This window comes from Python bivittatus, unplaced genomic scaffold (assembly GCF_059951505.1).
Source record: "Python bivittatus isolate LINGU-HERP-01145 unplaced genomic scaffold, Pbiv_v1 ctg000220_np1212, whole genome shotgun sequence".
Lineage (NCBI taxonomy): Eukaryota > Metazoa > Chordata > Lepidosauria > Squamata > Pythonidae > Python > Python bivittatus.
This window is the reverse complement of record NW_028277048.1, coordinates 33,644,865-33,664,343: the sequence shown is the minus strand read 5'-3', so window position 1 is coordinate 33,664,343 and position 19,479 is coordinate 33,644,865. Positions and strand designations below refer to the sequence as shown.

At 40.2% G+C, this 19,479-nt stretch overlaps 1 protein-coding gene across 4 annotated transcripts in view; it reads right to left on the bottom strand.

The window, feature by feature from the left end:
- ARSG (arylsulfatase G) overlaps positions 1-19,479 on the bottom strand; it is a 125,432-nt gene that overhangs the window by 27,347 nt on the left and 78,606 nt on the right. For all 4 annotated transcript variants that reach the window (XR_015795726.1, XM_088138305.1, XM_088138306.1 and 1 more), the window contains exon 9: positions 14,580-14,688. Coding sequence is in view for 3 of the 4 variants with exons in the window: in XM_088138305.1 (XP_087994431.1) it covers positions 14,580-14,688 (109 nt within the window). In the remaining variant the exon portion in view is untranslated. The remainder of the gene's footprint in view (positions 1-14,579; positions 14,689-19,479) is intronic.

Sequence of the window (19,479 nt, the reverse complement as noted above, 5' to 3'; positions counted from 1 at the left end):
TTATCATGACCTCTGGTCTGAAAATGAACATTTCTTGAACCCTTTGGTGTTACTTAATTCTCAAGTGCATGGTACATGACTTAATTTTTCATTCAGCATTTGGGCTAGTTTGAAAATTCTTCATGAGACTGGGACACTTCCCATGAGGGAATAGTTCACACATTATGGGATGTCAGAGAAGCAGCAGCTCACTTGCTGAAATACTGCCAGTTTTCTTCATGCAACTATTAGCATCACATGCAGTAACAGCAATCTTGATAGTATAATCAACCCTTAGTCTATTCAAGCTTTGCAGAAATGCTTTTATAGAAAATAATTCTAAGAGACAGTCTTCTCCCACAAATACAAAATCCTTCTAGATACCTTTTTCTTTTACTGAGTTAAATCCAATCAAATATACGCAAATATATTTTTCCTTTGGGGCTAGTTCTATAACTGCCACCCCAAAGACAGGAAATGTATCATTTACCCACCTACTCTGTTTGGGCAACCTTACCTTCTAGCCACAGAGAAATGAACGCCCCAGAGCCCTACAGTTCTATCCTATTCTTCTTAGAGAAACTCGGAGAGACTGGAAGCAGATGGTTTTAGACAACTGCTTTGATGGAATCCTGGGTGAGGTAAGATTTCTGATGACTATAGAGAAGTTTTTGACTTCTCCTAAGTAAAGCTATAGTTGCTCTCTGCTTCAAAAGGCCCTGTATTTCTCATCTGGAGGAATTAAGCAAGTCCGTTCGATAGAATGGAGACTTTTCTCAAGTGCTAATGTGCAAAGACGCATTCTTGCAGTAAAGCTCCAGCCAAAGAAGGGCAAGAAAAGATATACCAGCACTTTGCAGTACTGTGGCCATTCCATTTTACATTCTTTTTATTATTTGTGGTCTAAATCCTGGCTGCCTCCAGTCTCTAGTTACCTCTAGATCAGCCCAACAGGACAACCACTTGAACCCTTTCTTTAGGGAGGATTTTTCCCTTCATAAGTGAAACCTTCCCACAGTCCTACCCCAATCTCCTTGAAATGAGTGTGTGTGTGTGTGGGTGTGTGCGTGTGCCTTCTCCTTTTGCTACCTGTGTTTCTTCTGCTGCCAAACACCCACTTAAGAAGAAGAAACAAGCCTTGACAGAGTATGAAGTTTTCCTTCTTTCCTAAACACCCTTTAGGGCTTCTTTCACCACAGTGCCCTAATTCTCAAACCTTCTGCCCCCCTATTTGGCCTAAGGTAAGTGTTCCTCAAGCAGTGCCTGCTCCCTCTCTTAATGCTTCTAGACAGACAAATGACATCACAAGCCTGAGGTGCTAAATTGGCACAGCTCACATTTCTTTGGGGGGAGGGGGCAGAGCTTTTTTGTGGATACTCCCCTCATCTCTTTCAAATGACATCCGTTCTTGATGCCAGGGCCAGCTTGGAAAATATCCTTATGGGGAGAGGAAGCAGAGCCTTCTTTTTTCTGACATATATGTAGAAATAATTTTGAAGGAAATCTGTAAGGCTCACTCTCTGGGACTTATGGCTGATACAGGATACATCATCCATATATATACATACACACACACACACACACACACACATATACATACACACACACACACGTGTGTGTATGTACGTACGTGTGTGTGTATATATATATATCAATCTTATGATACATCGGTAGTATGTGAAGGGGATTTAGTTGAGTGCCATTGAGTGAGCCAATTCCTGCTGTAGCTTGATTGTATTAACCCAATATAAATTATGCACTTTAATTTATTCTGTATTATTAATCAGCAGATTTTTAATATGTATATCACATACACTGAAAACTACCCTACCTAGATACGAATCCTTCTGGGAAGCCTTTCCACAAAACGTTTCTTGCTCTACTGTGACAACAAAGACAGAATGTGTCTTTGTCACTATATGTGACAATTTTTTTAAAAAAAATTCCCCTCTCACCCCTATGGGTGGTCTGTGTCATCCTCAATCTCGGGTCCTCTACCAGAGGCCTGGGAGTTTGAGGGTTCTGTGCAGTATCTTAGCTGTTCCTGGCACTGCACTCTTCTGGGCAGAGAGCTCTGAGGTTGTTCCTGGGATCTGTTGGAGCCACTCTCCCAGCTTAGGAGTCACAGCCCCGAGTGCTCCTACCACCACTGGGCCCACTTTGGCTTTCACTTTCCACATCCTCTCTAGTTCTTCCTTCAGGCCCTGGTACTTCTCCAGCTTCTCATGCTCCTACTTCCTGATGTTGCTGTCACTTGGCACTGCTACATCTATCACTACCGCTGTCTTCTGGTCTTTGTCTACTACCACGATGTCTGGTTGATTGGCCAGTACCTGCCTGTCCATCTGGATCTGGAAGCCCCACAGGATCTTAGCCCTGTTATTCTCCACAACCTTCTGTGGAATCTCCCATCTGGACCCATAAGCTGTGCAGATGTTCCTGTACACAATGCCAGCTACTTGGTTGTGCCGTTCAGTGTATGCTGTTCCTGCCTGCATCTTACACCCTGCCACTATGTGTTGGACTGTCTCTGAGGCCTCTTTGCACAATCTACACCTTGGGTCCTGTCTACTGTGGTAGACCCCTGCTTCTATGGATCTGGTGCTTAGTGCCTGTTCTTGTGCTGCTACGATCAGTGCCTCAGTGCTGTCTTTTAGTCCAGCCCTTTCCAGCCACTCATAGGATTTCCCAATGTCAGCCACCTCAGCTATCTGTCGATGGTACATCCCATGCAGGGGCTTGTCTTGCCATGGCACTTCCTCTGCTTGAACCTCCTGCCTTGTCTGCTGCTGCCTGAGGCATTCTCTCAGCAGCAACTCTTTGGGTGCCATCTTACTGATGTACTCCTGGATGCTCTGGGTTTCATCCAGGACAGTGGCTTTGACTCTCATCAGATCCCGCCCGCCCTCTTTGCGGCTGGTGTACAGTCTCTGGGTGTTGGACTTGGGGTGGAAACCTCCACACATTGTGAGGAGCTTCCAGGTCTTCACATCAGCAGCCCCCATGTCTTCCTTTGGCCAGCTCACTATACCGGCAGGGTATCTGATGACTGGCAGGGCGTACATGTTGATGGCATGGATCTTGTTCTTCCCATTGAGCTGGCTCTTCAGGACCTGTCTTATCCTTTGGTGGTACTTGGATGTTGCTGTCTTCCTTGCCTCCTCCTCATGGTTCCCAGCTGGTCTCTATGTCTGCTATGTGGCCCACTGGTAGTTCCATTCCATCAGTCTTAACTACCTTCCCTCTCTTTACTATCATCCTGTCACACTTCTCCAGTCCGAATGACATCCCAATGTCCTCGCTGTAGATCCGTGTCAGGTGGATCAGTGAGTCGATGTCTCGTTCACTCTTAGCATACAGCTTGATGTCATCCACGTAGAGAAGGTGGCTGATGGTGATTCCACTCTTGAACTTGTGCCCATATCCAGATCTTGTGATTATCTGGCTGAGGGGGTTTAAGCCTATGCAGAACAGCAGTGGGGACAGTGCATCACCTTGGTATATGCCGCACTTGATGGCCACTTGTGTGAGCTGTCTTGAGTTCACTTCCAGTGTTGTCTTCCATAGTCCCGTTGAGTTCTTGAAGAAGGTCCTTAGTGTCCTGTTGACTTTGTATAGTGCCAGGCATTCACAGATCCATGTGTGCGGCATTGAGTCATAGGCTTTCCTGTAGTCAATCCAGGCTGTGCTCAGATTGGTCTGCCTAGATCTTGAGTCTCGGGCGACTGCCCTATCTATGAGTAACTGGTGTTTTGAGCCTCTGGTGTGGTTCCCAATGCCCTTCTGAGCTGTGCTCATGTACTGGCCCATATGGTCTTGTAGCTTGGCAGCTATGATGCCTGATAGAACTTTCCATGTTGTGGGGAGGCAGGTTATTGGCCGGTAGTTGGATGGTGCTGTTCCTTTGTGAGGGTCTTTCATGATCAGCACTGTCCTTCCTTGTGTTAGCCAGTCTGGGTGGGAGCCTGCTGCTAGCAGTTGGTTCATCTGTGCTGCTAGGCGTTCATGCACTGCTGTTAGTTTCTTTAGCCAGTAGGTGTGGATCATGTCCGGGCCAGGTGCTGTCCAGCTTTTCTTGACCCGCTGTTGGATGTCTGCTACTGTGATGGTGATTGGTTTCTGTTCTGGGAGATTGCTGTGGTCTGCTTTCAGGTCCTGCAGCCACTTTGCACTGGTGTTATGCATCTTCTCTTTCTCCCATGTTCTTCCAGTACTGTTCAGTTTCCGCTGCTGGTGGCTCAGCTGTTACTCTGTGGTTGCACTGCAGTTGGGAGTACACTTTGGATGGTTCTTTGGAGAACAGGGCATTTATCTTCTTGGCTTCTGCTTCTCTAGTGTATCTCCTTAGCCTGGTAGCCAGTGCTGTGAGCCTTTGTTTAGCAGCCTCTAGGGCTTCAGATGGAGTCAGGCCCATGTATTTTTTCAGTAGCTGAGTCTTATCCTTAATCTCCACACCCTTCTGTAGTTCCACCAGCTGACTGACTTCTCTCCGAGTTGCCTTGACCTTAACCTCCAATCTCATTTTCCAGGGTGGGTATGTACTGCTGTTCTTCTTGATCATGTAGCCAAGCATTTCCAGGATTACAGCGGCTGTAGCATATACCAATTCATTGGTTTCAGTTATGGTGGTGGTAGGGATTGTCTGGAGGGCTCTGTTGGCATCTTCTAGCATACTATCTGATGGTACTTCTCCACTGAGCCTTGGTAATTGGACTCGAGGGTTGACTGTAGCTAGTTTATTCATGATCTTATGCCTCATATCAGCTGCTGTACTCTGTAATGGAAGGGGTGGCAGTGACATTCCAGCTTCAGGTGTTGGCTGCACATCTGCTTGTTCTTCCAGGTCTGCTTGAGTCCAGGTTGTAATGTGGAGTTGGTCTATCTCAAGTTGTGAGAGCAGCTTCCTCTTCACTATGTTGAAGCGCTGGGTAACTAGTTGTTTCTCAGTTAGTGTGGATGTAGGCCTTCTGTCTATCCATAGTTCCCTCATATGTTTCATATATCCCCTCTCATTAGGTCTGCTGTTGTAGTAGCATTCCATCATTTCCAAGTTCTCTTGTCTCGTCCATGTATGGTTTCTTGCTCTACTGTGACAACAAAGACAGAATGTTTCTTTGTCACTATATGTGACAATTTATATATATATATATATATATATATATATATATATATATAAAAAAATAAATAAATAAATTTTGTCACATATAGTGACAAAACTATACACTTTTCTGGCTTTAGTTATTTAGTTATTTATTTAAATAAATAAATTTATATTCTGGTTTTATTTTTTTATATATACCAGAAGTGAAAAGTGTTGAAAATGCAGCCCCAGAAGCCTCAACTCTTTTGATCTTTGAACCCACTGATTATATATAGAGTGGAGTCCTTGGGGTTCTCTGAGCTTGGTTCTTTTCTTGAAAATGTTTCATTACCTGGCTAGGTAACATCTTCAGTGCTAAAATGAGATGGGGTTTGCTCTCTATTTACAGTTGCAAGAAAAAGTATGTGAACCTTTTGGAATTTCATGGTGTTGTTCATTAATTTGTCATAACATGTGATCTGACCGTCATAAAATGCGATCTGACTAGTATTTTCCCCTTTTAGGCTGACTATATGCTATGGCCTGCCTTGCAAATGCTGGTGGGGGTGGGGGTTTGTTTTGCTCCTCTGGTAGTTCCTTGATTAGCATCTGTTTACTGCTTGATTGCATGCCTGGTGGTGACCTTTGCTTATCTGGGTGATGACTGCTGGTGAGGCGATCTTCTGATCTTTTCTCTCTTTTGAATAGTAGATGCTGTTTATCTCTATGTGTCTGTTAATTGCTGCCTTGTCTGAATACCAGGCTTCTAAGAATTCTCTTGCATATTTGGATTTGGTCTAAAATGCTGACAGTTTCCCAGTTAAAACTATGGCTAAGTCTGTCCATGTGTTGTGAGATTAAGGAATTTTCATCATGTCTTCTGACTGCTAGTTGGTGCTCGTGGATGCGCTCTGCCAGTCTTCTGCCTGTCTGTCCTACATAGTGTTTGTTACAGTTCTTACACTGTATGTTGTAGATGACTCCTGTTTTTCCTTCTTGTGCTACTGGGTCTTTTGGTTTACTTAAAATATTTTGGAGTGATTTTGTTGGTTTGTGTGCTACAGAGATGCCATGTGGTTGTAATAGTCTGTTGGTGGTTTCTGAGACGTTTCTGATGTATGGCAGTGTGATCCTTTTCATAGCTTGTGTAGGTTGTGTAGTCAGTAGTAGGTTGAGTGGTTAGGCACTTTTTGGTAAAATTATGTGGATATCCATTTTGTTGGAAGATGTTGTATAGGTGGTCTGTTTCCTTTTTCTGCTGTTCTGGGTTGCTGCAATTCATTTGTGCTTGCTTGAATAATGTTCTTACACAGCTCCTCTTGTGGGAGGTTGGGTTGTTACTTTGGTAATAGAGTACTTGATTGGTGTGGGTTGTCTTCTGATAAACTTGGTTTCTAATTTCCTGTTGTTTCCTCTGCTGATGAGGATATCCAGGAAGGGTAGCGTGTTGTTGTTTTCTTCCTCTCTGGTGAATTTTATTCCTTTGAAGATGTTGTTAATGGTTTCATGTGCCTTCTCTAGTTGTTTCTTTTTTATTATAACAAATGTGTCATCTACATACCGGATCCATACTTTAGGTTGTATGCGGGGAAGTGCTATGACTTCTAGGCATTGCATTACAATCTCTGCTATCAGTCCTGACAGTGGTGATCCCATATATAGAGTATTAGAAATAGAGGAAGCAATTCTTTTTGTTTCAGCTCTGCTTCTCCAACTGGAAGACTGGAGACTTGTTTCCCAGGGAAAGAATAGAGGATTTAATTCCTTCTTATCCTTTCTCCTATTATATAGTCTACGGGTTCTTCCTCACAACTGTGTTAACAGTCTTCCAACCTTTGCGTTGGCAGGAAATCATGCCAACATAAATTGTGTTGCACTGATGGTCAAGAACTAATCCTCCTCAGAGACAAGGCTGGTAATTGGTACTGTTTCAATGTGGAACAATTCAAGGGTAGATTGCCCTGCCTACATTTCTCTCCCATCCAGAGTTACCTGCCAGTAGGAAAAATAAACCACCAATCACTGTCCTTAACATGTGGTGAGGCAGGCTTGAAAAACTGTAAGCAAATACCTGAGTGACAAATTTTCACTTTTCCAGAATACTGTGTGTGTTCAGAAATAGCCCAACTATGTCAACAGGCTGGTGAGGTGCATTAGGAGAGTCCCTCTTGCTTTACCTGTGCCCCTTGCCCAGCATACAATCTGTCATCTGGTACAAAATAAAGCAGCAAAGAATGATTGGCAAGAGCTACAAGGCACTGAGTAGCCATGGTCAGGAGCACCTGATTCCTCAGCTGTGCAGAACCTGGTTCTCTTACCCATTTTAAACTCACCTGAGTGCCAGTCCTTTGTTAAAAAGATATATCTAGTGCTCTTCCAGAAGAGCACTAAACCTGTTTACACAGGATATGTCAGGCTTTATGCAGGCAGATGAATCTGTAGGACCTAGGTATCTGGTCTCTCTGGCAGCCCAACCCAAGTTGGCCATGGAGGTTGGGGGTTGTGGCCAAGAGTTGGACAAATCCCAGCCCCTGACCATGTTACCACTGACACTGTAATTGAGGTGTCAAGAATAATTCCTAGTGCAAGGCACATCAAGAGGATGAAAAACATTATTCTGGAACTGTTAAATACAATGTTAAGCTGCTTTTGCAAAAGGCTGGTATGAGTTTGAGGTCATATCCTAAAAACACATCCTCTAGAAATTATTAGCGAGACATCTTCATGCCAAGGTTAGTGGGACGCAAGGATGAGCTCTTAATGATCATGGCTTTACTCACATGCACCTGCTGGGCTAAATATGGACCTCAGTGAACAAACTAGAAATTTCCATAGTTACCTGAACCTTTATTCTACAAATACATAATGGTAAAATTTCTATTTTCTTCTATTTCTTTTTTGTTTATGTAAATCTGACAACACTGTTTCTTCCTCAAATATCTTGCATATGCACATAATCTCACATTCAGAGAGGGAAGTTGCTCAGTCTGCAGACTTTAGGCAAGGGACTACATAATGAATGACAGTGCAATTTCTTCTATTCGTTTGATGACCTACTTTATTGCCCTATTTTTTAACAAGAAGGAAATCATGAAGGAATTGCTAGTGCTATTCATCAAAAGCTATTAAACTAAGTGATTAGGCATGGCAGATTTTGGTGGAAAAAGTAACTTCTATCCTATGAGTTATAGGAGATGGTTTCTTCCCAAGGGAAGGAGAAAGAAGTGCCAGCTCCACAGACAAAGTTCAGGAAAAGAATTGGCTCTGTATGGACGCAGAACCAATGTATACTGATAAACAAATATCTCTCCCCCTGCTCCAAATGTTCACATTTCCATGACAGAGAAAGAAAACTTACCCAGTGTGGCGAGCACTACCTCTCTTTCTGTCTCAACATTTGCTTTCAGACAACATAATGCTTCTTTTAAAAAATCAGCTGTTCATTTATTGATGGTCCCAGATCAATAAAACACAAATACAATACTTAAAAAGACATGGAAATCACACCTAAAACAATTAGTAATGAAAGGGAGGTGCTAACTGACTTCTGCAAACCACAGCTACTAATGAAAATTGGGAATCTTTAGGGAGTTGCCCATATTTGGTCTCATGGAAGGAGATTGGTAACCTCTTGATCAGAGAGACAACTAAGATTTCTGACAGTTGGGCTTATGAGTGCCAGATGCTACAACAGTAATATGTGAATTACTAACTTGACCTCTATGTCTGAACACACACAAGTGCATTTACAATATGGGAGACAAGTATATTTACCTATTGTCTCCATAATGGGTGGTGTGCCAATTCAAGCCAAGGTGAAAAATCTCCTACAAGCAACATGCAAGATGTTATAAAAATATCTGGAGACCACTTATGGGAAACCTGCAATTGCAGCATAGTGAAAGTGAGAAACTTTGGCCCTATCATTTTGAAAATCTAAATGCCAGATCCTGTTTAAATTTGACTAAGGCCTTAAGGGCAACTTCAGTGGAAAGTTTCACAGGGCACTGAAGACCTGGTGCTTCTCCTGGGCATTGGCCCAGGCTGTTAGGTGAGCCTGCCTTGGTGTTCCTGGTAGTATGTTGTTGAATTGTTCCTAGAGCACTGTGCTATTTTAAGTTATATTTTTATTTCTTCTGCACTGTTTTTTTTTTAATTGACTTGAATCAATGTGTTGTAAGGGTGACCATATAAATAAAAATGGATTTCTTAAGTGTCTGATAAAACTTTTTTTTTTCCGGTACTGAATGGACATCATAGACAATACCAAGTGAGTATTCCAAAGATGGGGTACCACCGCTAAAAAAGCCCTGGCTAAAATCACAACATTGTTTACCTCTGAAAGGAGAGGATCCAAAAAGTAGAATCAAGAGTCTCTCCTTAATAGCAGACTGAGAGAAGTAAATTTGAGCTGGGAACTATCCATGGCAGGAAGAAAAATAGTATTAAGCTTTTCTATCATATCCTGTAGGTTTTGAAAATACTTACTCATATAAGACAGCTGCTGTTTGTATAAAAATGTGCTTATTAACTGCATTTTCTAGTTTAGCTCTTAATAAAAGAAAAATGAGCACCAGTTTCAAACATTAGTTTCATAACTTTAAAAAAATGGTTTTAACTTCTTCTAATGTACTTTATAAGAAGTCTTCAAAACTATCTATGAGGTTTTAGTTCTGAATTATCCACCATTTGGGTTGCACAAAGGTTGAGATTGTATTGGGAATCGCAAATCACAGGCACAAAGGAGAAAAACAACCTAAATCGAGTTTTACAATTTCATCACTACTGTATTTAATCCTCCATATACAGTGGTACCTCGGGATACGAACGCCTCTACTAACGAACATTTCGGGTTACGACCAGCTTCAGCAGGAAAATTTTACCTCAGGATACGAACTTGCCTCTACTTACGAACCAGATCCGCGGCCATTTTCCCTGCTGCCACGCGGTCGCGGCTTCCTGTGGGCGAGGTCGCGGTAGCAAGGAGACGTTCGGTGAGGCTTGTGGTGTGTTTTGCGGTGTTTTGCGAAGGTTTTTGGTGTGCGTGTTAGCATGGCTCCAAAGAAAATGCAGAGCAGGTTTGGCGGGAGTCAGGCTCTGAAGAGAAAATTGCCTCGGGTTGCGACCAAATTCAGGCGGAGGGTGGAACGGATTAACCGGATTTACATTGAACCCTATGGGGAAATTCGCCTCGGGTTGCGACCAAATTCGGAGGGCGGAACGGATTAACCGGATTTACATTGAACCCTATGGGAAACTTTACCTCGACTTGAGACCAACTCGAGTTGCAACCAGAGTCACGGAACGGATTAAGTTCGTATCCCGAGGTACCACTGTATATTCCAAAACGCCCTATATCTGAACTGGCTTCTGAGCAAAAGATGTATGCCAGTTATTATCTGTTGTTTATTCAACATTTGTCGTAAGCCCTCATTCTCTAAAACTAGGCAGGGAAATTATTTGACATCCAAGTTATTTATTAGTGGCTGGTCACTAATTCATTGTCAATAAGTTTTCTCCATTACTTTTCTGACCATCCAGTATACTTTTACGGTCAATGAAGTAGATTCCCGGTTATGGAATGTCGTGTCACAAGAATTATTTCAGTGGATAAGGAGTTGCAGGAATCTGTTTCTTCTTTCTAACTTGCAAGGAACAATTTTTAAAAAACCTTAATGATTCCAAAAGAACAATCAGCCTAGTTAAACATGCACAATTAATAAGTCTTTTCTAAAAGATGCCTAGTAAATCTTCCATAAAATGCTGGAGGCCTGCCAGCAAGGACACTTTGACATATCACTTCCCTGATACAGCTGAGTTAATTTCCTTGTCTTGCTGCTGTTTCTTCCTTTCCCAAATTTTTAACTGGTTCTTATTACTACACATTTTTAAAAAAGATTATTTTAAAATGTTAAGATCACTGTTACTTATATTTTACTTTGGAAGCTGCTTTGAGAGGGGGTTTAAACTTTAAAATATCAATAATAAAACTTGGCTGAATACCTGTCTATTCATTTTGTATATGTATAATGTTATGCTCATGTTCTTTCTTGATCTGTTCCTTTTTTATCTGCTAAGTATAGGATTCTGTGCCCTCTTCCTCAGCATAGATACCTTCGCTAGCAGGCAAACAGATATGAAATACATTGTCAGGACTTCAATAAAGCATGAGAACAATATTTTCTCAATCATGAAAAGACAGAATTTAAATGCTCTCTTCCAGGATAAAAATACATGCTGACTCACACAATATTTTAAATATTTTACTGGAGCTCAAGTAATGTTTTTTTTCTAATTCCGTCCCCATTCACAGACAGACTGAGAGTGTATAAAACCTGTTAGGCTTTATTTCCCATTAGGTTGGAGGGAAGTCAGAGAGGTGGCAGTGATTGGGAAGAGAGGCAGAACAAGGATTGAAAAAGAGGATAACCAACATCACACCAGAAGAGTTTTCTGCTGAATCAAGGGCTGGGGAAGAGTTCTGTAACTTGGGAGTGAGGAAAGGATCATTGGCTCTCTAGATATGATACCTTTTTAGCAATATTTATAATAGTTATCCAAGAACTATAAATCTAAAAGGTAAATAGTACTCCCAAAATATAGGAATTGGTGGACTTAATAATTTAAATAAATAACTAAATGGACAAAATGTCACAGCAATTATTAGCATTAATTAGAACTGCTGTGGCACTTCTGTAGTGAAAATTGCTTATATAATGCCAGTAATAAAGGAATAACACCTGTGGAACTCATTTGCAGTTGCTAATAAAGCCAAATTATTACTGGCATTATTCTATTGGATTAACTCTCTCCAGAAACATTTATTATATCTGAAAGCAGTGAAAAAACCACCAGAACTATTGACTTAACATGTTTAAATATTCCTAGTACGTAAGTGCCCTTAGATGATGATGATGATTTTGAAAAACAGAAAGATCCAGCTATCCTTAATTGCTGTGTTGTGGTTAGATTTGTGGGTCCAGGGTAGCATTTCCTCTCCTAAAATATCAGAGAATTCTGATTGTGAGATGGAAACATCCAGCTTATAAAGTGGTCAAAAGTACCAAAAGACAAATTTAAAAACATGAAAGGCAAATACCCTGCCCCCAGACAGCAGTAACAAGGCAATGGGATGTTAGGACTGTGGCAGAAAACAGGGAAGTAGCTACATTTAATACATTTAATGTATTTAATACATTTAATACAGCACAAGTTTGGGTGTACCTGGGCAATTAACATTGCCAAACAACTTTGAAGTTCAAAGATGAAATCTCATTTCCTAATGTACTTGATCATGCAACTGTGACAGGAGCACCCTGCACAAGTTTATTTGAAATCTACCCAGCTTTCTGGGCATATTGAAATACAGGTAATCCTTGTTTAGCAACTGCCTCGTTTAGCGACCATTCACAATTACAATGGTGATGAAAAAGTAACTTTGCGACCAGTCCTCACATTTACAACCTCCGCAGGTCTGTAAAGCAAAGGAAAGATGAAGTAAGATCGTAAGCACAGTCACACTTTCACTTAGCAATTGCTTCGCTTAATGGTTGCTAAATAAGGACTACCTGTAGTAGCAAACACCTGATATAAACACATACATTCTAACCATCTGTTTTGATTACAAAGAGCAAAAAGAAATGGATACAATCATCCTCAGGCGTAATTGAGTCTCCTCATTAAAAGACTCAAGTTTAAATCTATGCATAGTTACAAAATTCAACAACTGGCCTTGGGCAAATTACTCTTTTCCAGTTCACAGGGTTAAAATATTAAATAAAAAATAATAACTGCCCTGAACTCAAATAAAAAGCCAAGGAAAAAGCAAAAAAGCATAACTAATCATGGATGTGTGCATTATGCCTACGGGATACTTGAGGCAACAGTAATCATAAGGCAAGACCCTGGATTTCTCCTTTACCTTCTTTCTAGTGCAAGTTACAATATATCACTGAGAACATTCAAGAGGATATACCCAGATAGTTTCATGTGATGACAAGGACAGGACCCAGAACCAAGAATGTCGCTACCTTTTTAGGCAGCATGGTTCCAAAAATATGGTACACCCATACTCTATCAGATTCAGCAGAATGATTGATATTCATGAAGCACTTTCTGCTGAATTTGTTGCATTGCTAAAAAGTTGGGTGACCAGTCTTTAGTTTCAATTTGTGATGACTTTGCTTTATAGAAGTGCCTTCAGTTTTCAATGGTTTTACTGGATCCAGTTCCACTGATTTTATTGATGTTCCTCTGGTTTTATACTCTAATCTTCTGTACACAAGCTGCACTTATTAAACTATGACTTAGTAAGATATTAAAGAGTTGAGTTTTTCCTTCATGCAATGTGGCTGTGAGGAAGCCTTACTACCAATTTTAAACTATGGTTTCCAAAGCTGGCTTATTCTTTATGCTGTTAACATTAATAACATAAACCGCAACAAACATTGGTTAATTAAAAGCAGAAGCTTCCAAGCTCCTCTCCTGTCATGTGGGAGAAGAATAAGTGTATTCTAATATATATGCCTCCCACTACAAGTTGTTAACATTCCAAGTTTGACTATGCTTGTTTTATAATCTTATGCTTTGTACTGGTCTATGACTGTAATAAAGATTGATTGATGTGGGAGAAGAAAAGGGAAGTATTCAAGCCAACTGGACATCAGGCATATTCCATCTCACTAAGATATAGTTTATAAAGTGATGTCTGAATGTTGCCAAAAATCTTTGTAATCCTAACATCAAGATAGACCCAAATTAATATTCACATCTTGCTCATATGGAAGCTAAAGATGAGGTGGGGCTGAAACTTGCAATTTTCAAATTAGTAAGTTAATGGCAGGAATATTTGAAAGGGCAACTTTCATCTCATGTACAGCTAACACTCCTGACCAAGACAATATGAAGATTAATTTACAGAAATATTACCTGGGAATTATAATATACAGGAACAATATCCTTTACCACTTCTGAGGGAGTCCTTCTAGTAAACTAGTTATTCCAGACCAAGGATGACAAAGCAGTTCCAGAAATGGAACAGATGTTCATATAATCCTAAGAACAAAATTATTTTGAAAACTGTTTCTGAGCAAACATCTCAGAAGTAAACTTTTGATTCCTTTCAAACTCAGTTCTATTTAGGAGAACAATCATCTTTGAAAAGCAATTAAAGATTGGCAATTAACCTCTTTGAATCCCTTCACTCTATATACCCTATGGCTGTTCAAAAACCTTTATTCTAGAGCCTTATTTACAAATGCTCACCACGGGCCTGAAGGAAGGGTTAAGGAAAGCAATGGATTGCACAAAGCTGTGGAACTTTACAGAGGTCATTACTGGTCATTACCTTTGATTTCTGACCCTTTTTATCACTTGGGAGATGACGAATTCTTTCATTTTCAGGAATGCATGTTCTCAGCTATTCTAGTAGCTCAGCTTGCTATGGTTTTGGATTTAGTCATCTACACACTATCCTAGATGGACCATAAAAGAATCTTACATGAACATTTTCCTCTCCTACCTCAACATCACAGGACTTGTCACATTTGCTGGGATCTTCCCTGGCCAATATGCTACTGTGGGAACGCGATGTCCCCCTTCCCAAGTTGTCTGCTTTGCTGAGCTACCACCTGTAAAATTTAAAAAGAAAAAAAAATGTTTTCAGAGGCTTGTTGGCCAAAGCTTTTTCTTTGATCAATTTAAAAAAAAATCATATGAAGCAAGGTTGCAAAAGAAAATAATCCTTCTGAGCCAAGAAGGCAGATCTTCATCAGGAAGGAAAAGTCAAGGGATCTATTAAGAAATGTGATGATACACCAAATCAAAAGGAAGACAGTTGTACATACAGAATAAATATCACTGTAATCTCTCAGTACTGCCTCATTATCTTCAGGACAGACAAGAGCCCAGGGTCTATTCAGTGTCTGAGATATTTTTGGCTTTCCCAACATGTGGCAGCTTCTGAAGACTAGAAGTAGTTTCAAAGAGACAGTATGACATAGTACATATCAAGCTACATTTGGGCCTAAATTTTACACTTGGCTAAATCAATTTCTGCCCTATTCATCTTCTTTAAATGCCTTTCCCTTAGGAGCCCTTGAGAAAGCATAGTAGACACAAGATGTTGCAGATAACAACTTTGTAAGTGACATCTATAAAAGCTCAGTTTTACCAATCAATGGGTTCATTTACATTTAAATAAAGATGTAGCTCCAGAATGTTAAATCTGGGAATTCACTTTGGAGACAGCTAGAACTGAAGCTGAGAGAAAGAAGTAAAGTGCATATTTTGAAAGATGCTGCTGGTTTAGGGAGGATTAGAAAAATGAATCAATACGATGAAGATGAGTATACCACAGTGGTCAAGCTAGGGAAGGGAGGCTCCCTTTTCAAAGAGCAAGGCCAATCCATGAGAGTCCCCACCCAAACAACAAAAACAACTTCATATGATATCAAAACACACAGCATACAAATGTTTTCAGTGTTTAAGATTTGGAAGAACTGTGTCTGGAAATGTACGTTAATAAAAATAAACACTTCCCACAAAATTCAAGGCAATTCAGTTTTGCTTCCATGCCCAGATGTCAAGACGGGTTGAAGCTGGGTGTGCCTATACTCCATTTATGTAACAAGATTTGGAAATGTTCATTGCATGGAACTCTTACATCAGACTGCAAAAACATTTATATAATGATGCACCTGGCACAGCTGCTTTGTTTAAAAATAATCCCTCCTGCCCGCACTGTAGGCAATTTCCCCTTTGCCTCTCACATGGAAACATAGGAAGCTGTTTCAAACCAGGTCAGACTGGTTTGCCTATCTAATCCAGTTCTGTACTGTTTCCCTCTGAAGGATCTTTGGCTTCACCTGCTCAGTAGCATACTTCATTTCCCCCAAAGCATTCAGTTCACTTCATCTACGGTTGTCCAACCAAGCAGAAAACTATTTGGCTAGGCCTTGTATATTTCAAAGCACCTTGATGTACAAAACTTTGTAAATACTTTTCACAGAATGAAGCAGATTAAAACTCTAGCTCCAGCAGACAATTGAAAAATTGGCAACCACAACCTTACTTCTGACATGTAGATAAATGATAGGCAAATTAAGTCAGGTCATTCTTTTAGCACTTGAGAGGTCTAATCCAGATTTTTTAAAATCAGTTATTCTCACACAGATCTTACTCCAATGATTATGCTTTTTAGAGTAGTAGCAGGCAGCAATAAAGCCATTTCAGCAGCAGATGTTAAGAGTGAGGGAACAAGCAATGAGATACTGGAAAGCAGAGCTATGTGTCACCCACCCTATCTGCCCTCAGTTACCTGAACTAGCTGGCCTGCTGTTGTTTGATGTGGTGCAGACAACTACAAATTTCGGAGGGCGGGGGAAGGAGTGTAAAACATGCAAGTGGTAACCATGTGTCATGACTGAAGTCCTACCCCTTATGTGCATGCACATACAAAAACCATCTTACAGGTTTTGTCCTCACATCCTTTTGTATACAGAGGCCCATGTATATAAGGCCTTTAAAGGGGGTGGGGGGTGGGAGTGAGGAGATGAGGAATGATAACTAAAATCCTAAAATTTAAATGGAAGCTTAATGGTATACCAGGAATCATCTTGAGAGGATTAACCTGGCTTCTGGAATAGCAAAGTATAACAATCACAGCAACATTATTGTTGTTGTTGTTCCTACCAGACTGTTATTCCCCAACTAAGGTGGAGGCATCTAGCTGATCTGGGCTGAGCTAAAAAGCAGGGTTGAATGTGTTTAATACTTGGATGGAAAACCACCAAAAAAATCCCAGGGCTGAAGGTTAGACTTGGAAAAAGGCAATGCCAAACCACTTCAGACTGTTGCCGAGAAAGCTGCTTAGAAATACCCAAGTATTATTCCAACTAGCCACTAAAAAAACTTAATTTGAATGAGTCTTTATCTTACTTTTGTGATTTGTATTTATCACATTTCATAGCTGATGTTGGTTGGTTTTCTTCTTCATGATCTGAGCCCTACAAAGGTCTAGGGAATTGTAAATGTAACATCTAATTATGGATGAGGTAACCAACCATGCTGTTATTTATAGTTGGGCAGTCATAAGTTATTCCAAATTTAGGCAATCCAATTTCTTTCTAAGTCCTCATGGTATTGCACCTACTGCCCCAATACCACTTTTTCCCAAATATTTGTGATCTTTGTTTGCAGATCATATTATTTTGCAATCTTTTCCAATTCTTTGTCTTCAACGTTACTGTCTCTTGGAATGGCTACATCAATAAATGAAACATGGCAAAGTTCTTCTCCATGACAGTAATGTCTACATCATCATCATCATCATCATCATCATCATCATCATCATCATCATACCATGGGTTATTCCTGGCACCATAAAAAGGTCTCTTTGCTACTAGCCTATATCAATTTGTACTGTACTTTTCTACTGTAAAATGGCATCAGTATGTTGCAGCATCAGAAGTTAAGCTGGGTAGGCTCATCCTGGAAACCACCAGGATATCCCAGGTAGGATGGAGTAAAAAACAGAAGGAACCAATGACAATATTGTTCTGTGTTGTTGCCAAGATGCCTACATGAACATGTCCAAAAAAATACTGGTAACTGAGCTCAACCGGAAGGAAACTTTATTGTAAAATGATTATTTGTTGTATCCTCAGTGTACACAGTGAGCAAATTGTTCACTTGCTGCTATCTGAACAATTTCAAATATTTGAGTCCCCTCAGAATATCCCTTCAGTGCTAATGTTGATTTCCCTAGAGTAAAAAGACCTAGCTCACCCAGACTGTTCTCTGTCAGACGCCCATCATGAAATTGTTTGGTTTCCCTCTTAACAAAGCCAAGTCTTATGGGGCCCAGAACTGGAAGCACCAACTCAGAATAATAACAGGCACACATGTGACAAACCTCTAGTTTTGCTTGTTAAATCTAAAGGTTCTGCACTGAAAATGGGCTAACAGAAACAAACTCAGTTAAATTAATTTTTTTTCCCTAAATGCCATGAGTCCAAATAACAGTGGCCAGTTGACAATTTTACCTATCTTCCCATCATGCACTGTCCTGAAGCATAAAGAATATCAAATATATACCAGCTCTAATAGAGGCAGTTTCTGGATCAATTCTTTGCGGAAGCACACATCTCCAACCTAATTCATACTCATGGCATTTATTTCAACAGAGGTTATTCAAGTACGGTGCTGCATCAGATTACAAAAGCTTCCAGGGAAAATCTGAGAGATGACAGAAACAGAATGTTCCCTTGAAAGAAACGGGGGAAACTGGAAAACCAAAAATGGAAAATTAGTAGCAGAGGAGATCTTGCTGGACCAATTTCAGATGTCACTCTTTTCCAAACACTTATCAAGATTCTCTGAGAAGACCATAGAGAATTATTTCATATATATATATATATAAAGTCTCTGTCCCAACAAGACATAGATGCTGAAATTTTTCTCAGAGAGATATTTTTAGTACTTCTTAATGAAACTCTCACTTCCTATGAAAAATCAGGTTCATTTCGTTCTAGGGATGGTCATAAACTCATCTTTGGTACTGAGGCTCTATGCACTAACTTAAGGCCCTTGTGTACAAAAGAAAGCATGAAAATAGCTAGCATCTTCAGGTAATCTAACAGTTTAAGAACTGAAATAGATTGCAAATATTACTTTATAATGGAAAATGAATTAATACAGTTATATGGGACAGACTGTTGGAACTTTATCTCATTTATCTTAAAGCGAATTCCACTGGCTCCTGATTCAATTCCAAGTTCAAATGCTCAGGATGAAAGTCATACGCACCTTTGGAACCCAGGTCCTAGTTGGATTATCTTCCTCCAGCCAGTCCACTTAATCTCTCGGAAGATAACTGTTTTTCCTTGGACTGTATTATTTTAATGGGTTGTAGGTTTTAACATTGCCTTTGTATATATTATTTGCTGCCCAGAGTTATGTACTTAAGGTAGGCAGTTAGTTACATTTTCTAAATAAATAACTATGAGAGATTCCCTTTAAGGTGCCTCCACCAAAATAACAGTGTTTACTCCTAAACTAAGATAGTAGTGAAAAACAACTCTTGTCCTTCTCCTCCTTCTTTCCTGCCCTGCATTTGGAATTTTCTTCTCCAGGAGACTCACCTGGGACTTACAGTGATATTATTATGGGGCTATGTAAAACCTTTTTTATTTTCTCTGCATTTAAAACCCTTTGCACCATTCTGGTGCTGTGTTCTACCTACTAGATTTTGCATATTGCATTTTATTCAACATTTTAATCTGTTGTAAGTTTGCTTCAGGTGATTTTTTACAATAATGTATTTAAAAAAAGTTTAGGGAACGATATCTGAGACTCCAGAGAGCTATTAATATGCAAATAAAAAGGGCTAGCATGGCACATTATCAAAATTGCCTGACCAT